The 26,612-nt window shown below is 45.0% G+C and overlaps 1 protein-coding gene across 2 annotated transcripts in view; it reads left to right on the top strand.

Annotated features, from left to right (window-relative positions):
• LPCAT1 (lysophosphatidylcholine acyltransferase 1) overlaps positions 1-25,901 on the top strand; it is a 57,963-nt gene extending 32,062 nt beyond the window's left edge. For both annotated transcript variants that reach the window (XM_035125626.2, XM_035125624.2), the window contains exons 7-14: positions 252-286; positions 1,012-1,066; positions 3,005-3,087; positions 4,912-5,037; positions 6,995-7,148; positions 14,546-14,644; positions 15,217-15,355; positions 16,683-25,901. In XM_035125626.2, the coding sequence (XP_034981517.2) occupies positions 252-286; positions 1,012-1,066; positions 3,005-3,087; positions 4,912-5,037; positions 6,995-7,148; positions 14,546-14,644; positions 15,217-15,355; positions 16,683-16,849 (858 nt within the window). In that variant the 3' untranslated portion in view covers positions 16,850-25,901. The remainder of the gene's footprint in view (positions 1-251; positions 287-1,011; positions 1,067-3,004; positions 3,088-4,911; positions 5,038-6,994; positions 7,149-14,545; positions 14,645-15,216; positions 15,356-16,682) is intronic.
• Positions 25,902-26,612: the final 711 nt, after the last annotated feature.

The raw sequence follows: 26,612 nt of genomic DNA, 5'->3' as shown, positions 1-26,612 counted from the left end.
ATTCATCGGCATTTCATTTAATGTCTTTCCCCCTTCATGATTTACATATTGCCAAATGCAGTAGTAGACCAAACCCTTACACAGATAATGAGATATAAATAACCTACTGTTTTTCCAAGTCATGCTGTTTTTGTGAAGCCTATTAACATGGTAGGAAACCCAGCCAGTTTGGGGGGGGGTATAAATAATAAATAATAAATTATTATAGTAGGACTGCTTAAATATTTGAATGCATTTCTTTTGCTGCATAGGATACAATTACGTGGACATGGCAGGGTCCAGGAGCGTAAGTCAGCTACATATTATTTGAATTACTAATTGCTGTAATTCATCGCTTTTATTTCTGAGGACTATTATGGGAAATAATGGGCACATGTCAGATTATCTTGCTGGCCAATTACTTTTTTATGATCAAACAGGGTCTAATAAGTTCTTCAAACCCCAAATCACACTATTCCTAATTTGAATGAATAGATTAGCCTGTCAACAGATTACTTTTATTTATAGTGTTTGGAAGCATTTGAGCAGTGGCCTTTGTGTGTTTCTTTAGCTTTTTCATGCAATTTCAAATTGATTAAGTATTTGATAATGTTAAATAATATTTGATTTCAATATCATTCAAAGCTAAGGTACTTAAGTTTACTGCGCATCAGTTTTGATATTTAATTGCCAAGTAGTGTTCACTTCCCATATTTTACAGAGTGATGCCCATATGCTTATACAACATAAATCCATTTGTGCAATGGGACGTCTTTTTCTTCCTGCTCCTCCAACTCTCCCACTCTCCAACTCTGCTTCAGAGAGTCCCCCAACCCTTTAGAGCATGTTTGGGGATGTGCAGGGGGAAGGAGAGGAATGAGAAGTCCCACTGCATGAGCAGATGCCAGTTTGTACGATGCTGGATCTCACTCAAAGTTGGTTTTCATTTCTCTTTCTCAGGTTGCATTCGTGATGTTAATTACAGAACCAATAATCTTGTAAATTAAAATGAGCTTTTCCTTTCCCTTTCAGGTTGAAAATTCTGTGGCTTACTTTATGTCAGTTTCATAATTTTGTGGAAATAGAGGTTAGTACAAAGTTACCAGTGTTTTCGTCTGCAATCCTATGCTTGCATACTTGAGACAACTAAAAAAAACCTATAACCCATTTTAACGGTATCCTTCAATAATGTGTGTGAATAGTTCAGCTCTGGAACAGGGGAGAGCACACTGACTTCAAAAGAGTACCCCAATAAATAAAGACCCTGTACTGTAGGAGGAAAGCTTATCTTCATTTTATTTCTTTTTCATTTGCACACTTTGCAATAAGGAATAGCCAGTGCTATTTTTCTAGAAAAAGAGGTACCGGAACTCAGCCATGTTCTCTTATAATGGCAATGGTCCCCACCTGAGAGGTGCCAGGACCTGAGTTCCAGGTGAACAAAACCCTGGGAATAGAAGAATGGTCTTAATGCATTGTTAACCTTGAGTTAGGCTACTGTAATCTGCTCTACGTGGGGCTGCCCTTGGGTCTGGTTCGGAAACTCCAACTGGTGCAGAATGCAGCAGCCAGATTGCTGGGGTGAGCTTCTGGTCGAGAACATGTGACACCATTGTCATGGCTGCCCATCTGCTACTGAGCCAGGCTCAAGCTTCTTATATTGATTTACTGAGCAACTTTGGGTCCAGGATACCTGAGGGATCACCTGAACCCTTACAATTCCGGCTCTGTTACTGAGATCATCTGCAGGAGTGGCTTGGGTGAGTTGGTGAGGCTCGTTTGACAACAACAAGAAATCAAGCTTTTTGTGTCATCACCCCAGTCCTGTGGAACATCCTGCCAACAGAGATTCAGGGGCCCCCTCTGTGGCTGAAAACAATTAAGAGTACATCCCCCACAATGGTCTATTGATGCTCGTTTTTTATTTCTTTTTGCTTTCAACTTGCTTTTTTAAACTTTCTGGGTTTTTTGTTTTATGTTTTTTCTATTGTAATATAAAATAAATAAAAGAATAATAATAGAGATCCAAACGTCACGAGCGTATGGGGAGTTAATGTCACTGATCACCGATAACACTGCTATCCATGTGCGGTGGTACTGAGGACATTTGCACAGCTACATTTCATACCTGCAATCCACTCTTAATGAGAAAAATGCAGTTTTTAGATATCCTGTTCTGAACGGTGGGAAAAAAGAGATAATTGACGCAATTGGAAGCACAAAATAGAGTGGGGAGGAGAAGGTGGAAGAGGAATGGAAGAAATTTAGAATTTATTATAAAAAATATTGCAGAATTGATGTGTGGGGAGAATTATAAGCAATTGTGAAGTTGCAGGTTAAGAAAATAAGTGAGACATAATGGAAAATAGGTTAGAATGTTATAGCGAGATTTAAAATTGAGAAAAGGATGATGCAATTAGGTTTAGAAAATAAGATATAGAATTTGCCAAGAATGATATGCAATGAACTGCTAGAAGGGGGACCCGGGGAAGTCCCATTTCAAAATGAGTTAAAAAATGGAATGTTTATGTTGTTTTTTATTTTTATCTTTTTTCTATTTTTTATCTTTGTATTTGTGAATCATGATGTTATAACAATATATAGATATATGGATATAATTATTTCTTCTTTTTATAAAATTTAATAAAAATTCATTTATTTATTTTTTAAAGGAAGCACAACGTAGAAGAAAGATGCCTAATCTGTACCCCACACAGCTGCTCCTTTGTTGTACTATAAATATCATTTAGTTCCTTTAAAAAACCAAATTAATAAAGGGGAGGGGTTAGAAACAAAAAAACCCCACCCTGAAATGTTGCTACTCCTTAATGATGTGTGTAAACATTCAGGGTTGTGTTTTTGTTTGTTTGTTTGTTTTTCTATTTGCTTATGAACATTTGATCCTGTTACTATACTTAAAAGCAACATTATTAGTGTGTGTGTGTGTGTGTGTATACTTTTGCCTGGGAAATACGGTAACACGTTTGTGCTGAAACTGTGCTGAAACCATTTTTTCTACTTGCAGTTCCTGCCTGTGTATATACCCTCTGAAGAAGAAAAGAGAAACCCATCTCTGTATGCAAATAACGTGAGACGCGTCATGGCACAGTAAGTGAGCTACTGTCCGAATAGCACCATGATGGTATCTGCTCGTTTATATGTTTGTACCGAAATATTCTACTTATTTTAATGTGTGTGCTAACGTTGTGGACATTGCAGAAAAAAATATCATATCATAGAATCATAGAGTTGGAAGAGACCACAAGGGCCATCCAGTCCAACCCCCTGCCAAGCAGGAAACACCATCAAAGCATTCTTGACATATGCCTGTCAAGCCTCTGCTTAAAGACCTCAAAAGAAGGAGACTCCACCACACTCCTTTCAGCAAATTCCACTGCCGAACAGCTCTTACTGTCAGGAAGTTCTTCCTAATGTTTAGGTGGAATCTTCTTTCTTGAAGTTTGAATCCATTGCTCCATGTCCGTTTCTCTGGGACAGCAGAAAACAATCTTTCCCCCTCCTCCATATGACATCCTTTCATATATTTGAACATGGCTATCATGTTGTTGTTGTTGTTTAGTCGTTTAGTCGTGTCCGACTCTTCGTGACCCCATGGACCATAGCATGCCAGGCACTCCTGTCTTGCACCGCCTCCCGCAATTTGGTCAAACTCATGTTCGTAGCTTCGAGAACACTGTCCAACCATCTTGTCCTCTGTCGTCCCCTTCTCCTAGTGCCCTCAATCTTTCCCAACATCAGGGTCTTTTCCAAGGATTCTTCTCTTCTCATGAGGTGGCCAAAGTATTGGAGCCTCAGCTTCACGATATGTCCTATCATATCACCCCTTAACCTTCTCTTCTCCAGGCTAAACATACCCAGCTCCCTTAGCCGTTCCTCATAAGGCATCGTTTCCAGGCCTTTGACCATTTTGGTTGCCCTCTTCTGGACACGTTCCAGCTTGTCAGTATCCTTCTATCAAACCTAACAAAAGCTGACTAAATCACAAATGTAGACTGGAATCTGAACCTGTTTTTGGTGGAGAAATTACAACCCCATCAATAACAAGAAAATCTGTTCCTTCTAAGATCTGACAACTCCCTACTAGTGTCAACTTTGACTTGTCTGGGTTCATTTCAGTCTATTAATCCTTAACTACCTGCTCACAACGTCCAAACAGTGATTTTATGGCTAATAGAGTAGCTGGATGTTTGGGGAAAGTTCCTCGCTCCAAAACAGTGGGCGATCTCTCTCAGTAGCTTTATATAGATGATCAACAGGATTGGTGCTGATACTCATCTCTGTAGGACTACATAGACCAATTTTCAAGAGGTGAAAAATCAACATCATTCCCAGCGACCATCCTCCATATCTGACTGGGAAAGAATACCAGAATTTCTATGGAACCAAGCCTATAATCCAAACTGAAAATTGAAGCAGATACATTATAGTTGTAGATTAAGGTGCAGTTTAGATGTAGCAAGAAAACAATTTAAAGGGATTTGGCTTCTAGGTCCCCAGATATACCCAGTGCACTGCCCACCAGAATGCACTGGCTGCCCATAACTGTAACTGAACATTTTAAATACATGTCTGGGGGAAGTTTATATAGTGGTTTTAAGATGCATAAATACACACATAAATGCCCACTAAACAGTTGAGAAACATGCAGGAGGGAAGGTCTAGTGGTTTAAGGGTTTTAGACAGATTTAAATGTACCCTCCCTTTTCTTTGCCTCTTCATCCCCATTTTTAAATGTAAGTGGGCTTGTGAAGTACTCTTGATGAAAGCTACTCTTTCCTTGACTTGCCAGATCACGTTGTGAGCTTTGGCATATTCAAAGTGTAGCATTTAGATTGTGTCTGCTTTATAAGCCTGCCATTATAAATAAAGTGTGATGCTGTTATGTAAATCCCTGCTTTTCCCCCCCTCAAGGGCTTTGGGGGTTCCAGTAACGGACTACACTTTTGAAGATTGCCAGCTAGCTTTGGCCGAAGGACAACTTCGTCTCCCTTCAGACACCTGCCTCTTAGAATTTGCAAAGCTTGTGAGAAGCCTTGGGTGAGCAGGCTGATAAAAGTGTGGAACTGTACAACGGAATGTTTTAATCGCTTTGTAACTTTATAAAAGCAGTTTTGTTTTGTTTTTTTAAAAGTAAAGCATCTGTGAGGTTGCGGGGGCAATGTTTTGCAATCTTGCAGGAGCAGACCAGAATCACAGAGGTTTCAAAAGCTTAACAAATTTGACATCTGCCAGTGTTGTGCAAGATCTAGTTATAAGTGGCTTCTTGCCATTTAATTCAGTTGAGCATTCCTGGCTTCAGTTGACTGTGGTTCTGATAATTAGGAAAGTCATAATTTGTATTCCTGGGTGAACCTAGCATATTATAATTTATGGTAGAGACAAAAAGGAAGAGCCATCTGTATATCACTTCCCCCTCACCTCATCACAAGTTCAATGCAAGGGTTAAGCATTGCTTAAATGTATATTAAGTTAACAAAACAAAAAAACCTTTCAGCTTAACATGTTATATTGGACACTTCCTAGGTTCACTCACATTTCAAAATGTCAAGAAGTTACAGCTGTGAAGTCCCCACACCCTTAACAGATGCATTGTTTAAGCAGTATTGATATGGTATAAGGAAGGCTTTTTCTATAACTGCAAATATAAAGTGGGAGCAACTTTTTCCAGTTTAGGATATTGCATTCGAACTTTCCTCTTCTGAAAACTGAATTTATCAGAATGCTCCCATGTTGTTTTAGAGCAAAACTGTATATTCAGATTGCATGGTACAGAATTCCCGGAACTCTGTCAGTCAGAATGAACAGTGAAGAGATGCATGTCTGAATGATCCACCACAGGTAGAAAAGGTGTAGATTCATTGAACTGTAGAGTTGGAAAGGAAGCTGAGGGTTATCTAGTCCAATCCCCTGCAATGAAGGAATCACAACTAAAGCATCAGCATCTATGACAGATGGCCATCCAGCCTCTGCTTAAAATCCTCCAAGGAAGGAGAGTCGAACTCCCCTCTTGGGAATCATTCCACTGTCAAACAGCTGTTAGTGTCAGGAAGTTCTTCCTTTCTTGTAACTTGAATCCATTGGTTTGGGTCCTAGCCTATGGAGGAGGAGAAAACAAGCTTGCTCTATCCTCCATGCCCTTTAGATACCGTATTTTTCATTCCATAAGATGCACTTTTTTCCTCCCAAAAAGTAAGAGGAAATGTCTTATGGAGTGAATGTGTGGTCCCTGGAGCCGAATTGTCCAGGGGCTAAAGGCAGATCGTGCTTTTTTTAAAAAAAGAAAAGAAAAGAAAGAGCTAAAGGCTAACAAGAGGGAATGAGCTGAAAGGAACCCACTCAGCAGCTGATTGCAAGAGATTGGGGAGGGAGATAAGAGAGCTAGCTCCCTTCCCGGCCCCTCCTGGCCCCTTGCCTAGGCCTCAGTTGTTGTCTGCAGAGGGAGACATGTGACTGGCTGATTAGATTATCTGTCTGGAAACTGTATAAATGGGTCCCTTTCCTTTCCTATAGAAGAAGCTGCAGAACTGTGAGTTGAACCCCATAAAAACAGGATTTTTTCCCTTTGCAAGGAAACTCAGCAACTTTGAGCTGATCCTAAAAAAAATGGAGCTTTCCACCTTTGCAAAAGAAGCTTCCTCAATTATTTACTGGGGGGGGGGCAAAGGCACCTAGGCCTCTAGGAGTTGGCTGCTGTGCCTAGGACAATTCAAGAAAGCAATTTTTTTCCCTTGTTTTCCTCCTCTAAAAAACTAGGTGCATCCTATGGAGCGAAAAATACGGTATTTTAAAATGGCTATCATATCTCCTCTCAATCTCCTCTTTACCAGGCTAGACATATCACACATCAGGAATAAGTTTTTAGCATTTATCTTTTGTTAGTGGATTGCCAGGAAATTACAAACAACCTGGTTTGTCCTCCTCAACCCTCCTGTAAGAAAAAAAGAGAGAGGATTGTCAACAATTTCAGCTTTGGTTGCTTTCCTCCCATGTTTAGATTAAAGCCAGAGAAGCTTGAAAGAGAGCTGGATGCATATTCAGGAAATACCAAGAGAATGAAAGACAAAAGGGTCAGTCTCAAGGAGTTTGCAGAATACCTAGAAGTCCCAGTTTCTGACACATTAGAAAACATGTTTGCACTTTTTGATGAGGTAAGAAATATGACAGTCTTGAAATTTCTAAATAACCACTTTTATTATTTGAATCAAGGCCTTGGGCATTCTTTCGTTAGGAATACAGTTTTCATTTGTGAGTATGGTTAATAATAGCTGTAACATAGAAAGTACTTGTTTATGTTATGAACAATAGTTTCGAAAAAGTGCTTACTAAATTCAGAAGATCTTGTGTGCATGCCATTTGCCTGCTGTGTGAACATTTGTGGTCTGAAATTATGTATCCTATTGGGTGCTGTGAGGGACAGGGGATATCGCGAAGTCCCTCCCCTCCTGAGTTCAAGCCCATCCCCGAGCACAGGGGAAAGCAGAGAGAGTTCCGATGCCAGTGGGGAAGCAGGAAGTCGGGGCCGAGGCTCAGGCAAGGTAGAGGAGCCAGGGTCCCAGGTGGGACAGGAAGGGGCGAATAAGGGGGGGAGACCCATCCCCCCAACTCCGGAATTACGCAGAAAGAGGAGGGGAAAGAGGATGGGTCTGCCAAAGCTTTTGTGTTGGAGAAAGACGCGCCAAAAGCCATTAGGAGGTTCTGAAACCGACTGATCACATCACTCCGTGTAAATAGCAATGACTTTAGCACTGTAAATACGCAGCACCAATAAAAGAATAAAATGCAGAGCTGCGTAGCGTCGTTACTCTGAAGTAGTCCACTCCGGCCACTGTGACAGCAACCTCCTAATCCTTTTTGGGCTACTTTGGAGTTGCCGGGATGAGCGTGTCAGAGGCGGAGAGATGGCGGCAGATCGCGGAGCAAGCCCAGCAAGAACTGCAGCAGCTGTCGCTGCAGGCGCAGGGGGAATTGAAGGCAGCTAAAGAAGAGACTAAGAAGGTCCAGGACGACCGGCTGCAACTTGCGGAACAGGTGAGAGCGCTACAGGAAAGAGAGCAGGAATTAAGGGCGGTGGCGGTAGACCTCCAAAACAAGCTGGATGCAGAGAAAAACAAGGCGGGAGGGGCACCCCAAGTCCAAGTGCTGCCAGGAAGGAGAGCCGGGACGCTAGTAAGCAAGTTCAATGGAGACCCGAGGGAATATCAGGGCTTTGAGACTGAGATTGTGTATGCTCTTGAGCTGCACCACGCTGAGTTCCCTGATGATGAGCACAGGGTAGCGTTTATTGTGGAGCACCTTACCGGGGCAGCCAGGGAGTGGCTAAGACCGTTAATCGCAACAAAGAATCCTTGCATGAAGAATGTCAAACTATTTCTAGAAGGTTTGAAAACGATGTATTAGTCCGATAGTCATATGGACCAGACTAAGGAGGAACTTCATAATTTACGCCAAGGAAATATGACAGTTCGCGCGTATTGGGCGAAATTCACCATGCTGGTGCACAGATTGGGGTGGGAACTAGAGTCACCCCCAATGCAAGCGGCGTTCTACTTGGGGTTGCATGAGGAGGTGAAGGATGAGCTCTCGAGAGGTCCAAAGCCCAGTAATATGGATCAGCTGAGCAAAGCGGCTCTGGCGGTGGGGGTGAGACAGGAATCCCGGTGGAGCGACAAGCAAGCAACGCGCGCAAAGCGGGCTTGGTTCCCACGGTCGCAGGAGAAGCCACTCCCCCAACAACCCTTTCAAGCCACGCCTGGGGCCAGTCAGGACCAGGAACCCATGCAGATTGATAGCGCGCGCGCGCGGGCTTTTCAAACCCCAGCGGCGCCAAGACGCAAGGAGGGAAGGGGTGGGAATTGCTTTCTCTGCAACTCCCCCCAGCATCTCGTCAGAGACTGCCCACATCGCAGGGAGTGGCAAGGAAAGGCGGGAACGGTTGTGCCCTCCCCCACTGACGCAGCACCACAGCAGGGAAACGGGAAAGCCTGACTGCAGGAGACAAGGGGCAGCAGCCAGGCACAGTCAGCAGACAACAGCCCCAGCCCACCCACCCGCACAGAGAGGAGCAGAGCCAGCCCACCCCTCCCAGAGCAGGAGTGGTTCTAGGAGTGACGCTCACGCTCCCAAATGGCTATCCCCTGACGGTCCTCGCCCTAATTGACAGTGGTGCCTCAGCCAACTTCTTCTCGAGAAACTTTGCAGAAGAGCACCAGATCCAGCTTCTGCAGCTGGATTTTCCTCTGCACGTGGCGACCATTGACGGCAGAGAGCTGCTGGGAGGGGCCATCACTCATCAAACCCCCCCCCATGAAAATGACGGTGGGAAGGCACTCAGAGACACTGGCATTCAACGTCACCACCATCTCAGACCCCCCCATCGTCTTGGGCATGAGCTGGCTGGCGCGCCACGACCCCTCCATCAGTTGGCACCAGAGATGCATCACTTTTGGATCGGACTTTTGCCTGGAACATTGCATGCAGCACCAACCAGGGGAGGGGCCTCCCATAGCCACGGTGGCCACCATGCACGTCAAAGGGGGTGAGGCGATACCCAAGCCGTACTGGGACCTGCAGGAGGTCTTCAGCGAAGCGGAGTCCGACCACCTACCCCCACACAGGCCTTTTGACTGCCAGATCAACCTGGTGCCAGGGGCAACTATACCCCCAGCCAAGCTGTACGCCATGTCAGACCAGGAACTGGAGGATCTGCGCGCTTTCATCAACAAGAACCTCAAGCGGGGGTTCATCAGAGAAAGCAAGGCAGCAGGGGGCAGCCCGGTCTTCTGGGTGGACAAGAAAGACACGCAACAGCGCCGTCTTGTGGTGGATTTTAGACGGCTGAATTCAGTGACAGAGCCAGTGGCTTTCCCCATGCCCAGAGTGGATGATCTCCTGACAGCGGCACGCAGGGGCAAGATTTTCACCAAGCTAGACCTGAGGGGGGCGTACAACTTGATCAGGATCCGGGAAGGCGATGAATGGAAAACCACGATGTTCACGCCTCTGGGCTCTTTTGAATATCTGGTGATGCCCTTCGGGTTGCAAGGGGGCTCAGCATGCTTCCAGGCCTTCATGCACCACGTCCTGGGGTCCCTCCTCTTCAGGAAATGCTTGGTCTTCCTGGATGACATCCTTATCTATTCCGATGACCCAGTGCAGCATGTGAAAGATGTCAGGGAGGTGTTGCAGCGCCTGAAGGAGGACCACCTGTATGTGAAGCTGGAGAAGTGCAAGTTTCACACCAAGGAGGTGGACTTCCTGGGCTACAAGCTGTCAGACAAGGGGCTGGCGATGGACAAGGACAAGGTGCAGGCCATCCTGGACTGGCACAGCCCCAGGACGCGCAAAGATGCCCAACGCCTACTAGGCTTCGCCAACTTCTACAGGAAGTTCATCAAGAACTTCTCTCGCGTTACGGCTCCCATCACTGACTGCCTGAGAGGCAAGCAGAAGTTCAGGTGGACACCAGAGGCGCAAGCAGCGTTTGAAAGCCTCAAGAGGGTGTTCGCCTCAGACCAGAACCTGTTCCACGTGGTTCAGGACGCGCCCCTACGCGTGGAGACAGATGCTTCTGATAAAGCTGTGGGCGCCATTTTGTTGCAACTGGACGCCAACAGAGAGTGGAGACCCTGTGCCTTCTTCTCCAGGAAGTTGACCCAGCCAGAGCGAAACTACACGGTGTTTGATCGGGAACTTCTTGCGATCCACGCTGCGTTCCAGCACTGGAGACACTTCCTGGTGGGCGCCAAGCACCCCATCCAGGTGTGCACAGACCACAAGAACCTGGAGTTCTGGAAAACTGCCAGGGTGCTCAACCAGCGGCAGATACGGTGGGCAGAGTTCTTCTCGAACTTCAACTTCTCCATACACTACATCCCGGGAGAGCAGAATGTCAGGGCGGATGCCCTCTCCCGCAAGCCAGAGTACATGGAGGAGGAGGCGCCACCGGCACCCAGGCACATTTTCCCCCCGTCAGCATGGTCCTGCGGAGCAGCAGTGATGAGCGAGGCGGAACTCACAGCACTGACGGCAGCGGATGAATTTGCCAACCGCATCTTCAGAGAACTGAGAAGGGGGGGGAGCAGGCAAAAGACTTTGCAGAACGCAGGGGGCTGCTTTTCTACAAGGGTGCACTGTACCTGCCCACCACCCAGCTTAGACGTACGGTCCTCAAGCAGATGCACGACAACCCAACGGCGGGTCATTTTGGGAGGGACAAAACCGCTCACCTAGTCATGAGACACTTCTGGTGGCCAGGGGTGCGGGAGGATGTGAGGGATTATGTAAGGGGCTGTGACACCTGCCAGCGGGCAAAGATGGTCAGAGCGCCACCAGCAGGTTTGCTGGAGCCCTTAGCCACACCGCACAGGCCGTGGGAAGTAGTGTCCATGGACTTCATCACAGACCTGCCGTCGTCCAGGGGCAAGACCGCAGTGTTGGTGGTGGTGGACCTCATGTCCAAAATGTGCCACTTTATACCGTTTGCCAGGGCGGTCTCTGCAGAAGAGACAGCCAAACTGTTTGTGGATCACGTATTCAGACTGCATGGATTACCTTTAAGGGTTATTTCGGATCGTGGCCGCCAATTTGTTTCCAGGTTCTGGCGGCGGCTCATGAACCTCCTGCAGGTGGAGGTCAGCTTGTCGACGGCTAGACACCCGCAGACCAATGGACAGGCGGAGAGGGTCAACGCCATTCTGCAGCAGTACCTGAGATGCTACGTCAGCCAGCGGCAAACGGACTGGGTGGATCGCCTGCCACTGGCAGAATTTGCCTACAACAATGCGGTGCACGTCTCCACAGGGGTGTCGCCCTTTAAAGCCAATTACGGGCGTGACCTCAGATCTTTCCCAGAGAGGGAGGGGGAGGAGGAGGAGGAGGGCCCACAGGCTGAGGATTGGGCAGAGGAACTGGAGACGGTGCACCAGCAGCTCAGAGAACACTTGGAGAGAGCCAAGGAAGCGTACAAGAAGGGGGCAGATCGCCACAGGCGACCGGGGGAGGTCATTAGGGTGGGGGACAAAGTTTGGTTGTCCTCGGAGGGCCTTCCCATCAGAGGGCGATGCAAAAAGCTGGCGCCCAGAAGGTTGGGCCCCTTCACGGTCACGCAACAGGTCAACCCGGTGGCATACAGGCTGGCACTGCCAGAGGACATGAGGGTGCACCCTGTGTTTCATAGATCGCTGCTGTCGCCGTACAGGGAAAGCAGCAGGCTCCGAGACAGCGAACAAACCCCCGAGGGAGGGGGGGAGAGGGAAGGCAGGGAGCAACTCAATGAGGCCACGGCCATCCTGGATTCAAGGTGGGGGGTGGGGGGACTGGAGTACCTCATGGCATGGGAGGATGCTCCACCGTCCCAGAATGAATGGGTCCCAGCCACTCAGATACAGGAGGAATTCCTGGTAGAAGAATTTCACGCCCTCTTTCCCCATAGACCCAAACCCTGGCACATGGAAAGGGAGGGGGAGGGGGAGGAAGCACGGGAGAGCAGTTCACCATGGCGCTGGGAAGCGGAGTTTGAGGAACCAGAGGATGAGGTATGGGTGTCACCGAGATCCACCCAGTCAGAGGAAGGAGCAGATTGGCAGAACATTTTTACCCCCACCAGCTCTGACGCCACGGACTTTTTGGGATTCCCATCCTCCCAGGCGGAAGGGGGGGGGCTTGCAGGACTGGGGGGAGGTGTTCACACCAACGGGCTCGGAAGGTATTGAGTTCTTAGGCTTCCAGTCGTCACCGACACCTGGGGGGGACCTGGGGAGGGGTGAGGGAGAGCTTGGGAGGGGGGTGGATGTGAGGGACAGGGGATATCGCGAAGTCCCTCCCCTCCTGAGTTCAAGCCCATCCCCGAGCACAGGGGAAAGCAGAGAGAGTTCCGATGCCAGTGGGGAAGCAGGAAGTCGGGGCCGAGGCTCAGGCAAGGTAGAGGAGCCAGGGTCCCAGGTGGGACAGGAAGGGGCGAATAAGGGGGGGAGACCCATCCCCCCAACTCCGGAATTACGCAGAAAGAGGAGGGGAAAGAGGATGGGTCTGCCAAAGCTTTTGTGTTGGAGAAAGACGCGCCAAAAGCCATTAGGAGGTTCTGAAACCGACTGATCACATCACTCCGTGTAAATAGCAATGACTTTAGCACTGTAAATACGCAGCACCAATAAAAGAATAAAATGCAGAGCTGCGTAGCGTCGTTACTCTGAAGTAGTCCACTCCGGCCACTGTGACAGGTGCTGATCATCATTTTTACCATGGAGAAATGTAGCACAAGGGATGCATGGTGCGGTTCGAATCCCTGCGACGGGGTGAGCTTCCATTGTTCAGTCCCAGCTCCTGCCCACCTAGCAGTTTGAAAGCACGTCAAGGTGCAAGTAGATAAATAGGTACCGCTCCAGCGGGAAGGTAAATGGCATTTCCATGTGCTGCTCTGATTCACCAGAAGCGGCTTAGTCATGCTGGTCACATGATCCAGAAACTGTCTGCGGACAAATGCCAGCTCCCTCGGCCTATAGAGCGAGATGAGCACACAACCCCAGAGTTGTCCACAACTGGACCTAACGATCAGGAGTACCTTTACCTTAATGGCTTATTTTACAAATTAGACTACAGCTTTCTATATACATACACATATATAGCAAGCAAGGGACCCAGGTGGCGCTGTGGTTAAACCACTGAGCCTAGGGCTTGCTGATCAGAAGGTCGGCGGTTCGAATCCCTGTGACGGGGTGAGCTCCCGTTGCTTGGTTCCAGCTCCTGCCAACCTAGCAGTTCGAAAGCACGTCAAAATGCAAGTAGATAAATAGGAACCGCTACAGCGGGAAGGTAAACGGCGTTTCCATGTGCTGCTCTGGTTCTCCAGAAGCAGCTTTGTCATGCTGGCCACATGACCTGGAAGCTATACGCCGGCTCCCTCGGCCAATAATGCGAGATGAGCGCGCAACCCCAGAGTCGGTCACGACTGGACCTAATGGTCAGGGGTCCCTTTACCTTTTTATATAGCAAGCATAACGTAGTGTTGCATCAAAGAGAGGATATCAAAATGGCAATTGAATGAGTTCTTATCAATGAAGCACCCTTTGCTTCTTCAGACCTCTGCAGTTTGAAGGAGAGAAGGGGTGGCATATGAAAAGCTCTCTATAAACATCCACATGTGAGAACTATTCAAAAGCCCACAAAGGGCTGTTTGAAAGCCTTGTGGTTCTATTTGAAGTTTTGACAATCAAGGGCTCAAAGGGTTACATTAACTGATAGCACTATGATGCCAGGTGATTGGCAGGTGGGCTCCCTGCCCACCAGGGGTTGGGGAGGGAAAGATCTGGCTAGAAAGGGTTCCTTGCTGTAAAACAACTGAGAAGTATAAGATGTTTCAAAAGTTCAGAGGAGTTAGTCACCCTTAGTTAATTGCAGACGAGCTGGTATTTTAACACTAGTTTGTTTAGAAATCTTTGTGCTGAAAACTCCATGTGAACTCTTTTTATGTGTACTTTTCATAATTTTCTTTTCTTCAGTGGGTGTTTTCTGTGAAACTGGTAATGCAGTTTTGTTTCTTTTTTTACAGAAGGAAGGTGGTCTGATTGACTTAAGAGAATATGTCATTGCTTTGTCAGTAGTCTGTCGGCCATCCAAAACCTTGCAAACGATACAGCTGGCTTTTAAGGCAAGTAGCAGCTTTTATTATTAGTGGGGCACAGGTGGTGCTGTGGGTTAAACCACAGAGCCTAGGGCTTGCCAATCAGAAGGTCGGGGGTTCCAATCCCTGCAACGGGGTGAGCTCTCGTTGCTCAGTCCCAGCTCCTGCCAACCTAGCAGTTTGAAAGCACGTCAAAGTGCAAGTAGATAAATAGGTACCACTCCGGCGGGAAGGTAAACGGTGCTGCTCTGGTTCGCCAGAAGCAGCTTTGTCATGCTGGCCACATGAGCCGGAAGCTGTATGCCGGCTCCCTCATCCAATAACGCGAGATGAGCACCGCAACCCCAGAGTCGGTCACGACTGGACCTAATGGTCAGGGGTCCCTTTACCTTTTTAAGGTATCTAAACGTATTTGCTCTTGGGCTTCAGCAAAATTTGCAAACTCTAAATGGAAAATAAAAGGTGCCATATCGATCAACGTAGGGAAGTTGGAAGATTTATTTGGTTGGGAGGAAAGTGTCAGACAGAGGCGCTGGAAATGTGTTTCTTTGCTGCTGTTGCTGCTGCAACAACAAATCATACCTTTTAATTTTTCACAGATGTATCAGTCAGAAACTGGAGCTCTAACAAAAGAAGATTTAACTTGCATTTTAAAGACTGCCATGGGTGTTTCACATCTTAATGTGTCAACCCTTTTTAGAGCTATAGATGTCATCGAAAGGGGGGAAATTACATACGGTGAGTTCCGTGCTATGATTTTAGAAAGCCGCAGACAATGGGGAACTTTTGTGTGGTGGCCAGGCATGCCCCATGGAAAAGAAGAGCAGCTGCCTGGGGGCAAGTGTGAAATAATGGCCAAGGTTCCTGGCCATTGTGTTGCATGGGAAGGACTGTAGCTCAGAGCTTAAGTCCCAGCTTCAAACCCAAGCATCTCTAGGTAGGGCTGGGAATGCCTCTGTCAGAAACCCTGAAAAGCCAGTCAGTACTAGATAGTCTGGCTCAATATGAAACAGCTTCCTGTGTTCATTAATGGGCTTTTTTGGAATGTCTATATATGGAGCATTATTTCTTGATTATGTGCTATACCTTTACCCTACCTTTTCCTCCAGCTTGTATGGTTGGCACCCACTTCACCCCTTTGATCCTTAAAGCATCCCTGAGAGATAGTGGTTGGTGCAAAGCAATCCAGAGAGCTTCCAAGTCAAATGGAAATTTGAGCTTGGATCAGTCCAGTCCTAGTGCAGCACACTAACGCAGTCCATGCTATGGTTACTAAAGCTAAAGGTTCCATTCTGTTCTCTGATCAGTGACCTTATGCTGCAGTGTTGGGCGCTGTGGTCTAAACCACTGAGCCTCTTGGGCTTGCCAATCGGAAGGTCGGTGGTTCGAATCTGTGTGACAGGGTGAGCTCCCATTGCTCTGTCCCAGCTCCTGCCAATTTGAAAGCACACCAATGCAAGTAGATTAATAGGTATTGCTGTGGCGAGAAGGTAAATAGTGTTTCCTTGCGCTCTGGCTTCTGTCATGGTGTGGTTTAGTCATGCTAGGCACATGACTCGGAACGCTGTCTGTGGACAAACGCCGGCTCCCTCGGCCTGAAAGCAAGATGAGCGCCACAATCCCATAGTCGGCTTTGACTGGACTTAACCATCCAGGGGTCCTTCACCTTTTATCTTTACCTAATGTAATAAACCGACCTGTCAAGAAAAGGCCAACATGAACAAACAAACAAACAAACAAACCGTTGCTTAAAGCTCAAAGGGGGGGGAGGAACACATTAACGTGTAGTTCTGCAAATCATTTTGAGTTGTTAGCAAATGTTAATGTTATTCAGGGAAAACCCATTGAAACTAATGAAAATGACTATCCTAGATCAGTGGGTCTACGCTAAATAGAATTTAATTGGGTTCAACCCTTTGGAAAATGCTCTTAAAGTTTGGCATGGGAGACTTAGTAACTAGAAGTCTACTTAGTACTTTTATTGTCTTGCAGTCTTTCATGATTTTGTAAGTAAAATGTCAATTTTAAATGCTTAAAATGTATGCTTGCTTTTATTAATTTCTAGAGGATTTCCACAAGTTTGCTGAAATGTATCCAAACTTTGCTGAGGAGTATTTATATCCTGATCAAATGGAGACTGATAACTCTCCTGCTCCTAACGGTTTCTGTACAGACTTCAGCCCAGAAGCTTCTGAAGACAGAAGAAATCACCCACAGAAGAAACTGAATTAATGTTAACAATTCCAGCGTCCTCTTCTGGTGAGAGGAGTGTGTCCTGTCTTGGGCTCGTCATAGTCACACAACTATGTAATCTGAAGTATGTGAGGGGTGTGTGAGACAGAGAAGTGTGTGTGTGTGTGTGTGAGTGAGAGAGAGAGAGAGAGAGGATTTTGCTGCATTAATGAGCATCTTCAGACTTCGTGTTTGGAAGATCTTGGTTTTTTCCATCAGCATCTTGGAAAGTAAAGAATGTAAATGAACTTTTTATTTGTGTACTTAAAAGGAAGATGCTTGCATATTTATATTCCATTGTTTAGTTCCATGTACAAAGTGTCCTACAAAGTGTGCATGTGTAAAGAATACTGTAGCTCCTATGGTGTTAAGTGCACTTTGGTGATTAGTGTTATTCCTGTTTAGGGAATTGTTTGGGTTCAAGTTCCGCTTTCCTTCTTCATGTGAAGACACAGCTATTTACTGCTGACTGTGGTCACTGGTCTTCTGAACAAGGCTAGCTCAATTTAGCCCTTTTGTTTTCATTTCAGTAAACAGTCAAAGGAAGAAAAGTATGCAAAAATATTTTTAACTAAGGAATTTTTAAAATTATTTTTCTTGTAAGAGGACTTTTTTGCCATTCAGTTCATGGTAGTATTAAAAATGGAAAGGGTGCGGTTGTTCCCTGGGTTGTGTGCATTCTGTGCTAAAAACATGAAAAAAATCTGCACCAAGTAACAAAAAATTCAAAGAAAGCTGAATTTCAAGGTTTATATAAACTAGATAGACTTCCACATGATATATAGTTCTGCTTTTCCTGAATGTGGGCAATGACCAAATAATAAAAACAAATGAGGCAGGTGTGAGAGACACTGAGGCCCAGTGTGATGTAGTACTTGAGAGTGTTAGCCTAGCGCCAGGAAGACCTGAGTTTGAATCCTGGGTTAGTCACAAAGCTCACCAGTTTACCTAGGGCCTGTCACACTCTCAGCCACACCTGCTTCACAAGGTTGTTGTGAAGATGACATGGACAGGAAGGAACCCTTGAGTTCCTTGGAAAGAATGGTGGGATACAAATTGCCCCTGACCTCTGGAAAGTCATATTATTCCCACTATAAAAAGCTGCTGAGATTTCATAGCCCACATACTTTCACATTTATCTTCACAGCTTAAGGGCCAGAAATGTTCATTAAAAAGAAAAAAAAGAAAGCTAAAATTCTCAGGATGCTGAATACTGCCCTAAATTCAAACTTATTTAATTATTGGGTATGAACACAGAACACACACAGCCCTGGTCATATTCCTGCCTTTTCTGTTGTATTTCACTTAGGGTTTTCTAGCAGGGGATAATTAAACAAGGTACATTTTAAAAAAGCTTCAATGGATTTGGCTTTTTGCACAAAAACAACACAATGCATAATGGAGACTGAACAGGCATAAAATAAACTATTTTTAACACCAGAAGGCCATCCGTTCTTGTGAACTGCCCTGAGACCTGTGGGTATAGGGAAGTACACAAATTTAATAAATAATAATAAAATAGTCCCTCATTTCATTATCAGAAAGAACGGCTGGTGACATCTGACTCCATATTTTTTTTACTATCCCTGCCTTAGTAACTTTTTCACTGCAATACGCTTTTCAAATCAATGCACTGCCTCAAATGGTCACAAAACCTCATTGTTCTAAAATGTGTTCTCCTATAGTCCATAGCTTTTCTACAGTTAAAAACTGGACATTAATTTTAAAAGATATGGCATAAATTACTGTATTACATCAGCTTTCTAACCCCCTTTTTAATGTATACAGAGATCAAAACGAAGAGGACAAATGCACCTGGAGGCGTTTTATCTATGAATCTGCTTCCTTCCAAAATGCTGTTGGGATCCCATAATTCCGAGCAACTATTTAGGTTGTTACAGGTTTGGAAGAGAATTTTCTCCTCCTCAAATCAAGAAATTGCACACATAGTTTCAATGAGACTTGCCATTATGTCAGTAAATGTTCCACTGGTACTCATCTGAACGGTGATTCTCCGTGGCCTGAGAACGGTCAAGGGCTCCATCTTGGGAACAAAGATAGGAGCAGAACTTCAGAGAAGTAGACAGCAGCTCCCACAATCCAGTTTGCAAACTTGTGTTGTCATTAAAAAACGGCAGAATCCTTGGTCTGCATCAAAGTAGCCTCAAGTTGAAGCATTGAAACTTGATCAAAAGTGTATAACCTGAAGACATTGTGCCCTATCTGAAATAGGGCTGAGCAAAGAAGTGGGGGATTTTTGCTTGCTTCTCCTCACTGTAGTACTGCTTTCTGGACCCCTAAAGCTACATCAAACTACAGGGAAGTGAATCAGCTTTCTTTTGCTACAAAGCAGTCCACAATTTAATTTCCTTTGCCGTTGCAAACACACATGCATGCCGAAATTATACAGGTCTAATTTCAAATGTGTGAGCTTCCTTTTACATCTCATTTATTCAAATGTCAATCATGTTGTCTGAGAATGCAGCATTTATTTCTGGCTTTCCAGCAGGAAAAGTCTTTAGGGTTGAAAAGTCTGCTTGGTGAAGGCAGGGCACAAAGTGCTGGATAGCAAATGGATGCTCATTGTTGCTTTCACCAACGACCAGTGGGCTTGAACGTGCTAATCCTAGCATTGCACACCCTACCACTGAAGGCTTGCATCCAAAGTAATTGCCAGTCGCTTTGGCAGGTCTTTGAAGGGAGACCTGTACTTTTGAATCCAGGGTCCACCCAACACATGGCCAGCAGAAGACAGCAAGGAATGTGCACAGGAACATGTCTGTTATAGGCTGTTGTCCACTGGAACAAGAGAAGTGCTAATTGAAAGCGGTGATAGTGGTGTTTGGCCCAGACTCTGATTTGAGCCACTGGCATGCAGAGGTCAAGGACTTCTTCTAGGAACATAACACCTGCCTTTTGGAAAGAGGCCAGAACCTAGGCCAGAACCTTGATCTTCAAAATGTAGTCTAGAGAGAGCAACATCATACCTGTTGAGGTTTCAAGAAACATTCCAAGATGGACCAGCTGTCGAGTCAGAGACAGGTGATTCTTGCCTAGGTTTACAAGGAATCCCTGGGTCTCCAACCAAGGAGGAGTCAAAGCCATGTCACAATGGGCCCAAGTCAGAGTGGTACAGCAAATAAGGAGATTGCCCTGGAAATAGAGGTGAGCCACCAGAGCAACCATACTCTGTGTGGAGCTCTGAGGTGCTGTAGCCAAGTAGAAAGGAAGGACCCAGTATTGAAGATGGTTCTGGTCAAATGAAAACTACAAGTACTTCCTGTGACAGCAGTGAATGGAGATGTGCAACTATGTTTCCTGAAATCTATGGGCACTAAGAAATACAGTGTTGGATAAAATATTAGGTGGAGGCCAGAGATTGCACCCATAACTTCTTGTAAGCGACCCACTGGTTCAGGAACTTGAAATCTAGCAAAGTCATCCAGGACTAGCCATCCTTCTTTGGCAGCACAATGAATATTGAAAAGGGTGGGAGACCTTATTTGTTCTGAGCCAACATGGGCAGTTGGGCAGGACTTCTCACCTGTCAGTCACGCATCATTGTGATGTCACGTAATTGACAGTGTCCTGCCCACTTGTCAAAATTATTATGCAGGGATTATGGAAGTGATGAGCAGGGGAGGAAGAAAGGGTTGTTTTGCAAGCAAAGGCAATGCAGGAGACTTCTCCTGAGCTCTGTCTTTGCTTGCAAATCATACTTTTCTCCTCCCCCCTACAGGGGAAGGGGAGAAAGTTGCATTTTGCAGCAAAGACAGGATTGCAGGAGAAGTATTTAGCTGCAATAGGGATGAAGGGAGAAAGAAACTGTGTGAGAGAAAAACCTTCTAAACTGCACCAGAAAAGATGGAAAGAATGGCAAAGGTGGCTGGGGAGGAAATAAAGAGACAAGATAATGAAGAAAGGAAGAAGAAACCAATGAATTATAATCCTGGGGAGAATAAATGAATGGGAGCTCTAAGGAACGCATGCTGCTTCAACAAAGGTCGGAGCAAATGAGATTGTTAGAGGTGCCTGCTTCTACCAAGTTCTTGCTCCTACTATTCCCCACCAGATGGAACTGTTTCCCAAGCTGTGATCTCAGGTCATGGAAGAATCTCCTGGCTTTTCATTGATCCATCTTATCTCCCACAAAACTTATCACTCTCTGATCTTGCCTTTCATATGCCTGACTGCACATCCAGCTGCCACATATTTCCTCATCCTCCACTCTGGGTGCTTCCAAACTAGGGTTAACTCTAGAATTGCCTCTTTTTGCCCACTTGCTTTTTATCAGGCACCTGCCATTAAAATGGTCATGCTACCTTTTCTGTACTTACTCCATTTCCCTTTTTGGAGCTCACAAAATCCAACTTTTGGTGGGGAAGGAACAAAACAGCAGAGCAATCTCTAGCCTTAGAATACCTTTGTATTTTATTAAATTGTATACCACCCTTCCTCCATAGATCTCAGAGCAGTTACCGTCAGTTAGGTTACCGTCACATCATGTGGGGACACCTTCAGTGTTACTTTCCCAGTTGGTGCCATTTTAACAACACAGTTGTTGTTTTTACTCTTTTATTTTGGTGCAGTCTTTTGCTTTCAAGCATTTTAATGCATTTGTAAATTATGTGTTTAGGTCCATTGCTACAACTCCCCTCAGAAGGCTGTTGTGATGTTCACAGTTGTGGGCAGCACATAGCAGGGTACACACATAGAACCATAGAATTCTAGAGGTGGAAGGGACCCTGAGGGTCATCCATTCCAACCCCCTGCAATGCAGGAATATGCAGCTGTCCCATACAGGGATCAAACCTGCAACCTTGGTGTTATCAGCACCATGCTCTAACCAACTGAGCTATCCATGCAAACTTTTCTGCCCCTTAAAGTATAGGAACCTTGGGGCAATGCTGCATGTAGAAAAGCAGTGATTGAACAATGCCAAAAGTAAACGCTAGCGGTGTGAAAGCTCCCATTGTGCCGTGTAATTTCTGACTAATATACAACATGCACCATATGCAATGCTATGGGAGAATGCCCTTTGCCTGTGAATGACTAGAGCAGATATTTGTCTTATCTCAGTGGCAATACCATGAAGAATAGAAACATCACCATCATCGTATTTTTAAAATATTAATTTCAGTCTGAAGAGATACCGGTATCAGACTTCTGGTTTATTTACATGCCTGCTCAGTTCAGAGACTAAATTTCCTATTAGTTGTGGGTAGAGATAACAGAGCCTATACGAAGCCTAAACATTGTGCAAATGGCCCTATTGAAGCTGGTGGGGTGGTGTATTTCAAAATTGGGACCAAAGAACCATGGACACTTTTGTTGTTAAGAGCTGTTATGATCACTTCAGTCCAGCTGCTGCTAGTGGGAACAGCTTTCGATACATTTCAGCTTGTTTGTGGGATAATGACCATAATATAGAGTCCTACTTCAGTAAGTTAAGTGTCAACAGCATTTTTATACTGCCTACTGTCATTTAAATGAATTTTAATGTGGGGATATTTTTTTCACAACTTTCAGAAGCATAAAGGTTTTTACATAGAGTAACGCCAGGAGCTGTTGTGCTATCAGGTTAGGTGTTTTTTTAGTTTCGTTTTTGTTTGTTTCGTTTTGCTATTGATCCTCTTCTGAAGAATTGCTTTAACCTCAGCAATCTCCAGGTCTTGCAAGGCATGTGGAGAAGTAGGTGCTGTAGAGAACAAGAACAAAATAACCCTGTAATCCTCCTCATGGAATGCCTTTAGAACTTTCACAGGTAAATTCCATATAGAGTCTGGAATGTGTAGTATCTTTTATCTGAAAATTAGGTGGGTAAAATGGGATTAGGAAAAAGGCAGACAAAGGCTATTTTCAATAGGTTCCCTATGCAATTAGCCCTGGAATGATGCCTATTCTCCCGTCTTTCCCACTTTGCCAAATTTATATAGGAATATGACAGCATGTGTAATCATTTGCGTAAATTTATCTTCGTACGATCTCAGCCAATGTGTTACATGTGAATTTGGGTCAAGTGAGTTGCATTAGATCCCATTTCTTGAATTTGAAGGATTAGATTGCAGTGTTTGAGGCTCCCATTGTTCTAGGTGCATTTTGCAATGGGGAATTTCATTTGCACAAGCAGTTTCTGAGCTCTGGGCACATGCACCTGAGATTTTAGATTAAAACTGCAGAGTAGAAGGAAAGGAGGTCCTTTTTCTGCCTTCCCACTCTATGAAAACTGGAGAAGAGACTTTCTTAAGAATATCAGGGAGGTGGGCAGGGGAAGGACTAGACCATATGAAAAGCTAACATATTTTAGCTGCAGTTCATTCATTTTCAGCTTTGTATTCTTGTTATTAAAAAGTGCACCTAGACATTCCGCTGTTGTGCCCATAACGTAGGTCAGGCGTCAGCAACGTTTTCCGGCTGTGGGCCGGATCATTCCCATGGACGATTGTCCGTGGGCCGGACATGCACCGGACATGCGCAGAAGCGATTCCGTTGCCCACGCTGTCCATGTCCAAAATGTCTGCAGTGCCAGAAATCACTTCTGCGGCTGCACAGACGCAATTTCTGGCGCCACTCGGCGAGTCACTGTGCCGCACTGGTATAGCGCAGTGCACAGGGGACTTACCGAGCGGGTGGCTCGGTTCACGGGCGGTCTGTGGGCCAGATAAATGGCCTCCGTGGGCCGCATCCGGCCCATGGGCCGGACGTTGCCGACCTATATCCTAGGTTTAAGGTGCCATTTAGTTCCTAGCTTTCATATCTTAGTTTCTAACACTTCTTAGATTGCCTCCTGAAAGCAACAAGCTTCAGGTTTTAGGGGGGGAAACCTCAGAATTCTAGCTACCCTGAGAGTGGGGGGTGATTCCTTGGTAATAGTGTTCTCTGAAGTGTTGATCCTTAGGTAGCCAAATTAGCACCATCCAAGCACAAGATGGGAGGGTTGTGGGAATAAAAGCAACAGGAACCTAAAGTACGGTATAGCATCCTTACTGCATTTGTGGTGGAACAGAAAATTGGAGTGGGTGGGATAGAGTTTAGGAGAAAGTGTTGGTGGCAGAAACCCTGAAAAGGAACATTCCATCCTGCAATGTTTTTTCAGAGTTCCAGCTCATACCATAGTTTAAAAGTCTGTAATAAGCTGCCAGTGCCATTCTTCAGCGACACACTTTATCTCATTCCTTCTCCCTCCCTCCCAAATCTCCTGTTCGCTTCCCTTGGTTCTCTCCTCCAAAGGTCTGCTGGTTAAGCTGTTGGGTTTTTTTCCTTTGCCTTTGGTTTAGTTTTAAAAAGCATCAAGGCTCAGGCTTGCGTGGGAACCACCCATTCTGATCTGGAAGGTTGTTGCCTTCATACCTTGTGTGAGATCTGGTTATGCTTGCTCTCTTAATTACCGTATTCCTTCAAATGTCTGTCTTTGAATAAAAGCTCTCAAAGCTGACACCTGGTAAGCTCCGGCTAAAATTAAGCAGAGCCCAGAGAAAGAGCCTTTGGGTTAAACAATGAGGGGCTGACATGGTAAAAAAAGGCGTTTTGCAGGGAAGTTACAAGCTGGAATGTTTTGTGTTTGTGATGCTTAAACCATGTTCTAGCACAGGCATAGGCAAACTCAGCCCTCCAGGTGTTTTGGGAGTACAACTCCCATCATCCCTACCTAACAGGACCAGTGGTCAGGGATGATAGGAGTTGTAGTCCCAAAACATCTGGAGGGCCGAATTTGCCTATGCCTGAGCCTGGGTGAGCCTAAGCGAAGTCTCAAGCTCACACACTCTCCTTTCCTCTTCCTCTCACATGGCTGGGAGAACAACTTCTGCTTTCAGTGTTCTGGTGCGTCATGATGTGATTTAAAGGATTTAACTCTGGATAAGTTAAGCCAGCTAGCATCATAAACATGGTTTGAAGTTAACTTGGACTTAAGCCACAATTCCCAGTTCATGCATAACAACAAGCCCAGCATTTGTGGAAACAGAACTAAGCATGGCAAAAGTTCCCTTGCCTGAGCCAGGATGAGTGCTGGGCTTGTGAACCAATGTGCATAGTGCTAATTGTAACTTAGTTTTTGGCTTTCTGTTTTAAAGGGGCACAAACCTAGATAGCTGGAGCTTTGTTTAGGTTGTGTGGAGTCATGCAGTCCTGATCTGTCCAACCTTGGCAGGTGCAAGTTTAACAGTGGAATAGAATTCATTGGCTCCTTTGAGGCACCAGAGGAGCTTCCAAGTGTGGCTGACATTTAAAAACACTCCTTTCCATGCAAAGCTATAGTGAAATGGTAACCGAGACACAACTGATCATGTTTACATAGCCTCATTTATTCTAAATAAAATAAAAATAAAATGCCCATATAACAAGCATACAACATGACCACTTCTTCATGTGTTATATGTTTTCCCCATGATCAAAGCGTAGTCCTAATAAATTACTACAGTACTTTGCTTTGCAGTAGCACAGAAGACTTGCTGTATCTGGAGTCAGAGGTATCCAAATATGGGAAGTTAAGGTAAAATTGTGCAATACAGCTGTCTGCAAAATTAATTTGAGGCCTAACTTTCTGTAATTTTATTGATGAAATCACCAGTGTGGTTTATCAAAGGAATCTCAGTGTGCCTCTTCTATTTCAGATTGGGGGGAAACCGATAAGGACAAATAATTAGAGCAGGCATCCCCAAACTCGGCCCTCCAGATGTTTTGGGACTACAACTCCCATCATCCCTGACCACTGGTGCTGTTAGCTACGGATGATGGGAGTTGTAGTCCCAAAACATCTGGAGGGCTGAGTTTGGGGGTGCCTGAATTACATGAATAAGGCAAAATATATTGCATCAACATTTTCCAATTATCACAACTGAATTATCTAATTGCAAGGTTACAGAGCAAAGTTACTGTGGCATCAATTTCTCAAACATGACAATATCTATTTTACTTCTCTGTATTAAACATAGATGTTGTAAGAACACTTTATTTTCAGATCAAATCCATAATCGGATGCTTCCCCACTCAAGCCTCTTGCTAAGAACATTATCAAACCAATTTAGGTAAACAAATTTAGGGGAGATTATCTCACAAAATGGAAGGATTAAACTGCATTCACTGCCCTTGCCTTCCTGCTATTTAATTAAAGGCTTGCTGCTTAAGGCAATAAATGTCCAGATAAAAGTGTGTCAGTGGCAGTTCGTGACGACAAACTTCAGTACTTCAGAACAGGGAGAAGTAATAGTTTCTCAACATTTCTAAAAGTGCAAAACCAGTCTAGGATTAATTTCAGAATTTGGATTTGACTTTGGCTCTCTGATTTAGAAGCTAGTTGCTTTTCCGACAATCAAAGTTGATAGGCATTGACTCTCATTGTGATTTCTCATCATTGTCAGACAATCAATAAAATTTGCAGAAAATGGATTCCTTCCTTTAAAAACAAATGAGCAAGGATAAAACTTTTAAAATATCTGTTGGCCTCTTATTTTGAACTTGCAGTTTCTGATTCAAAGTAGAAATGTTTCCCATGCTAAAGATCTCGAGGGGGGGTTAATATTTCTGTACTTAAAAGAAATGTAAATATAGGTTTTCTGTCCACTGAGCTAATTGCAACCCTTTTATTTGTCCTCTTCATTTACACCTCTTTTTGGTGCTGACATCTAAATATTATGGACCTCATCATGGACCTCTTACAGGCCCCTCCTTACCTGTATGGCTTTTATACATTCTGCCCCCCTGAATAACCACTACTTCTGGTGTGAACAATAATAGTCTATGCAAGATTAATTTGAACCATAGT

This window comes from Zootoca vivipara, chromosome 8, assembly GCF_963506605.1.
Source record: "Zootoca vivipara chromosome 8, rZooViv1.1, whole genome shotgun sequence".
Lineage (NCBI taxonomy): Eukaryota > Metazoa > Chordata > Lepidosauria > Squamata > Lacertidae > Zootoca > Zootoca vivipara.
Note: the sequence above shows the minus strand (reverse complement) of the source record. Positions and strands in the feature narration are given on the sequence as shown.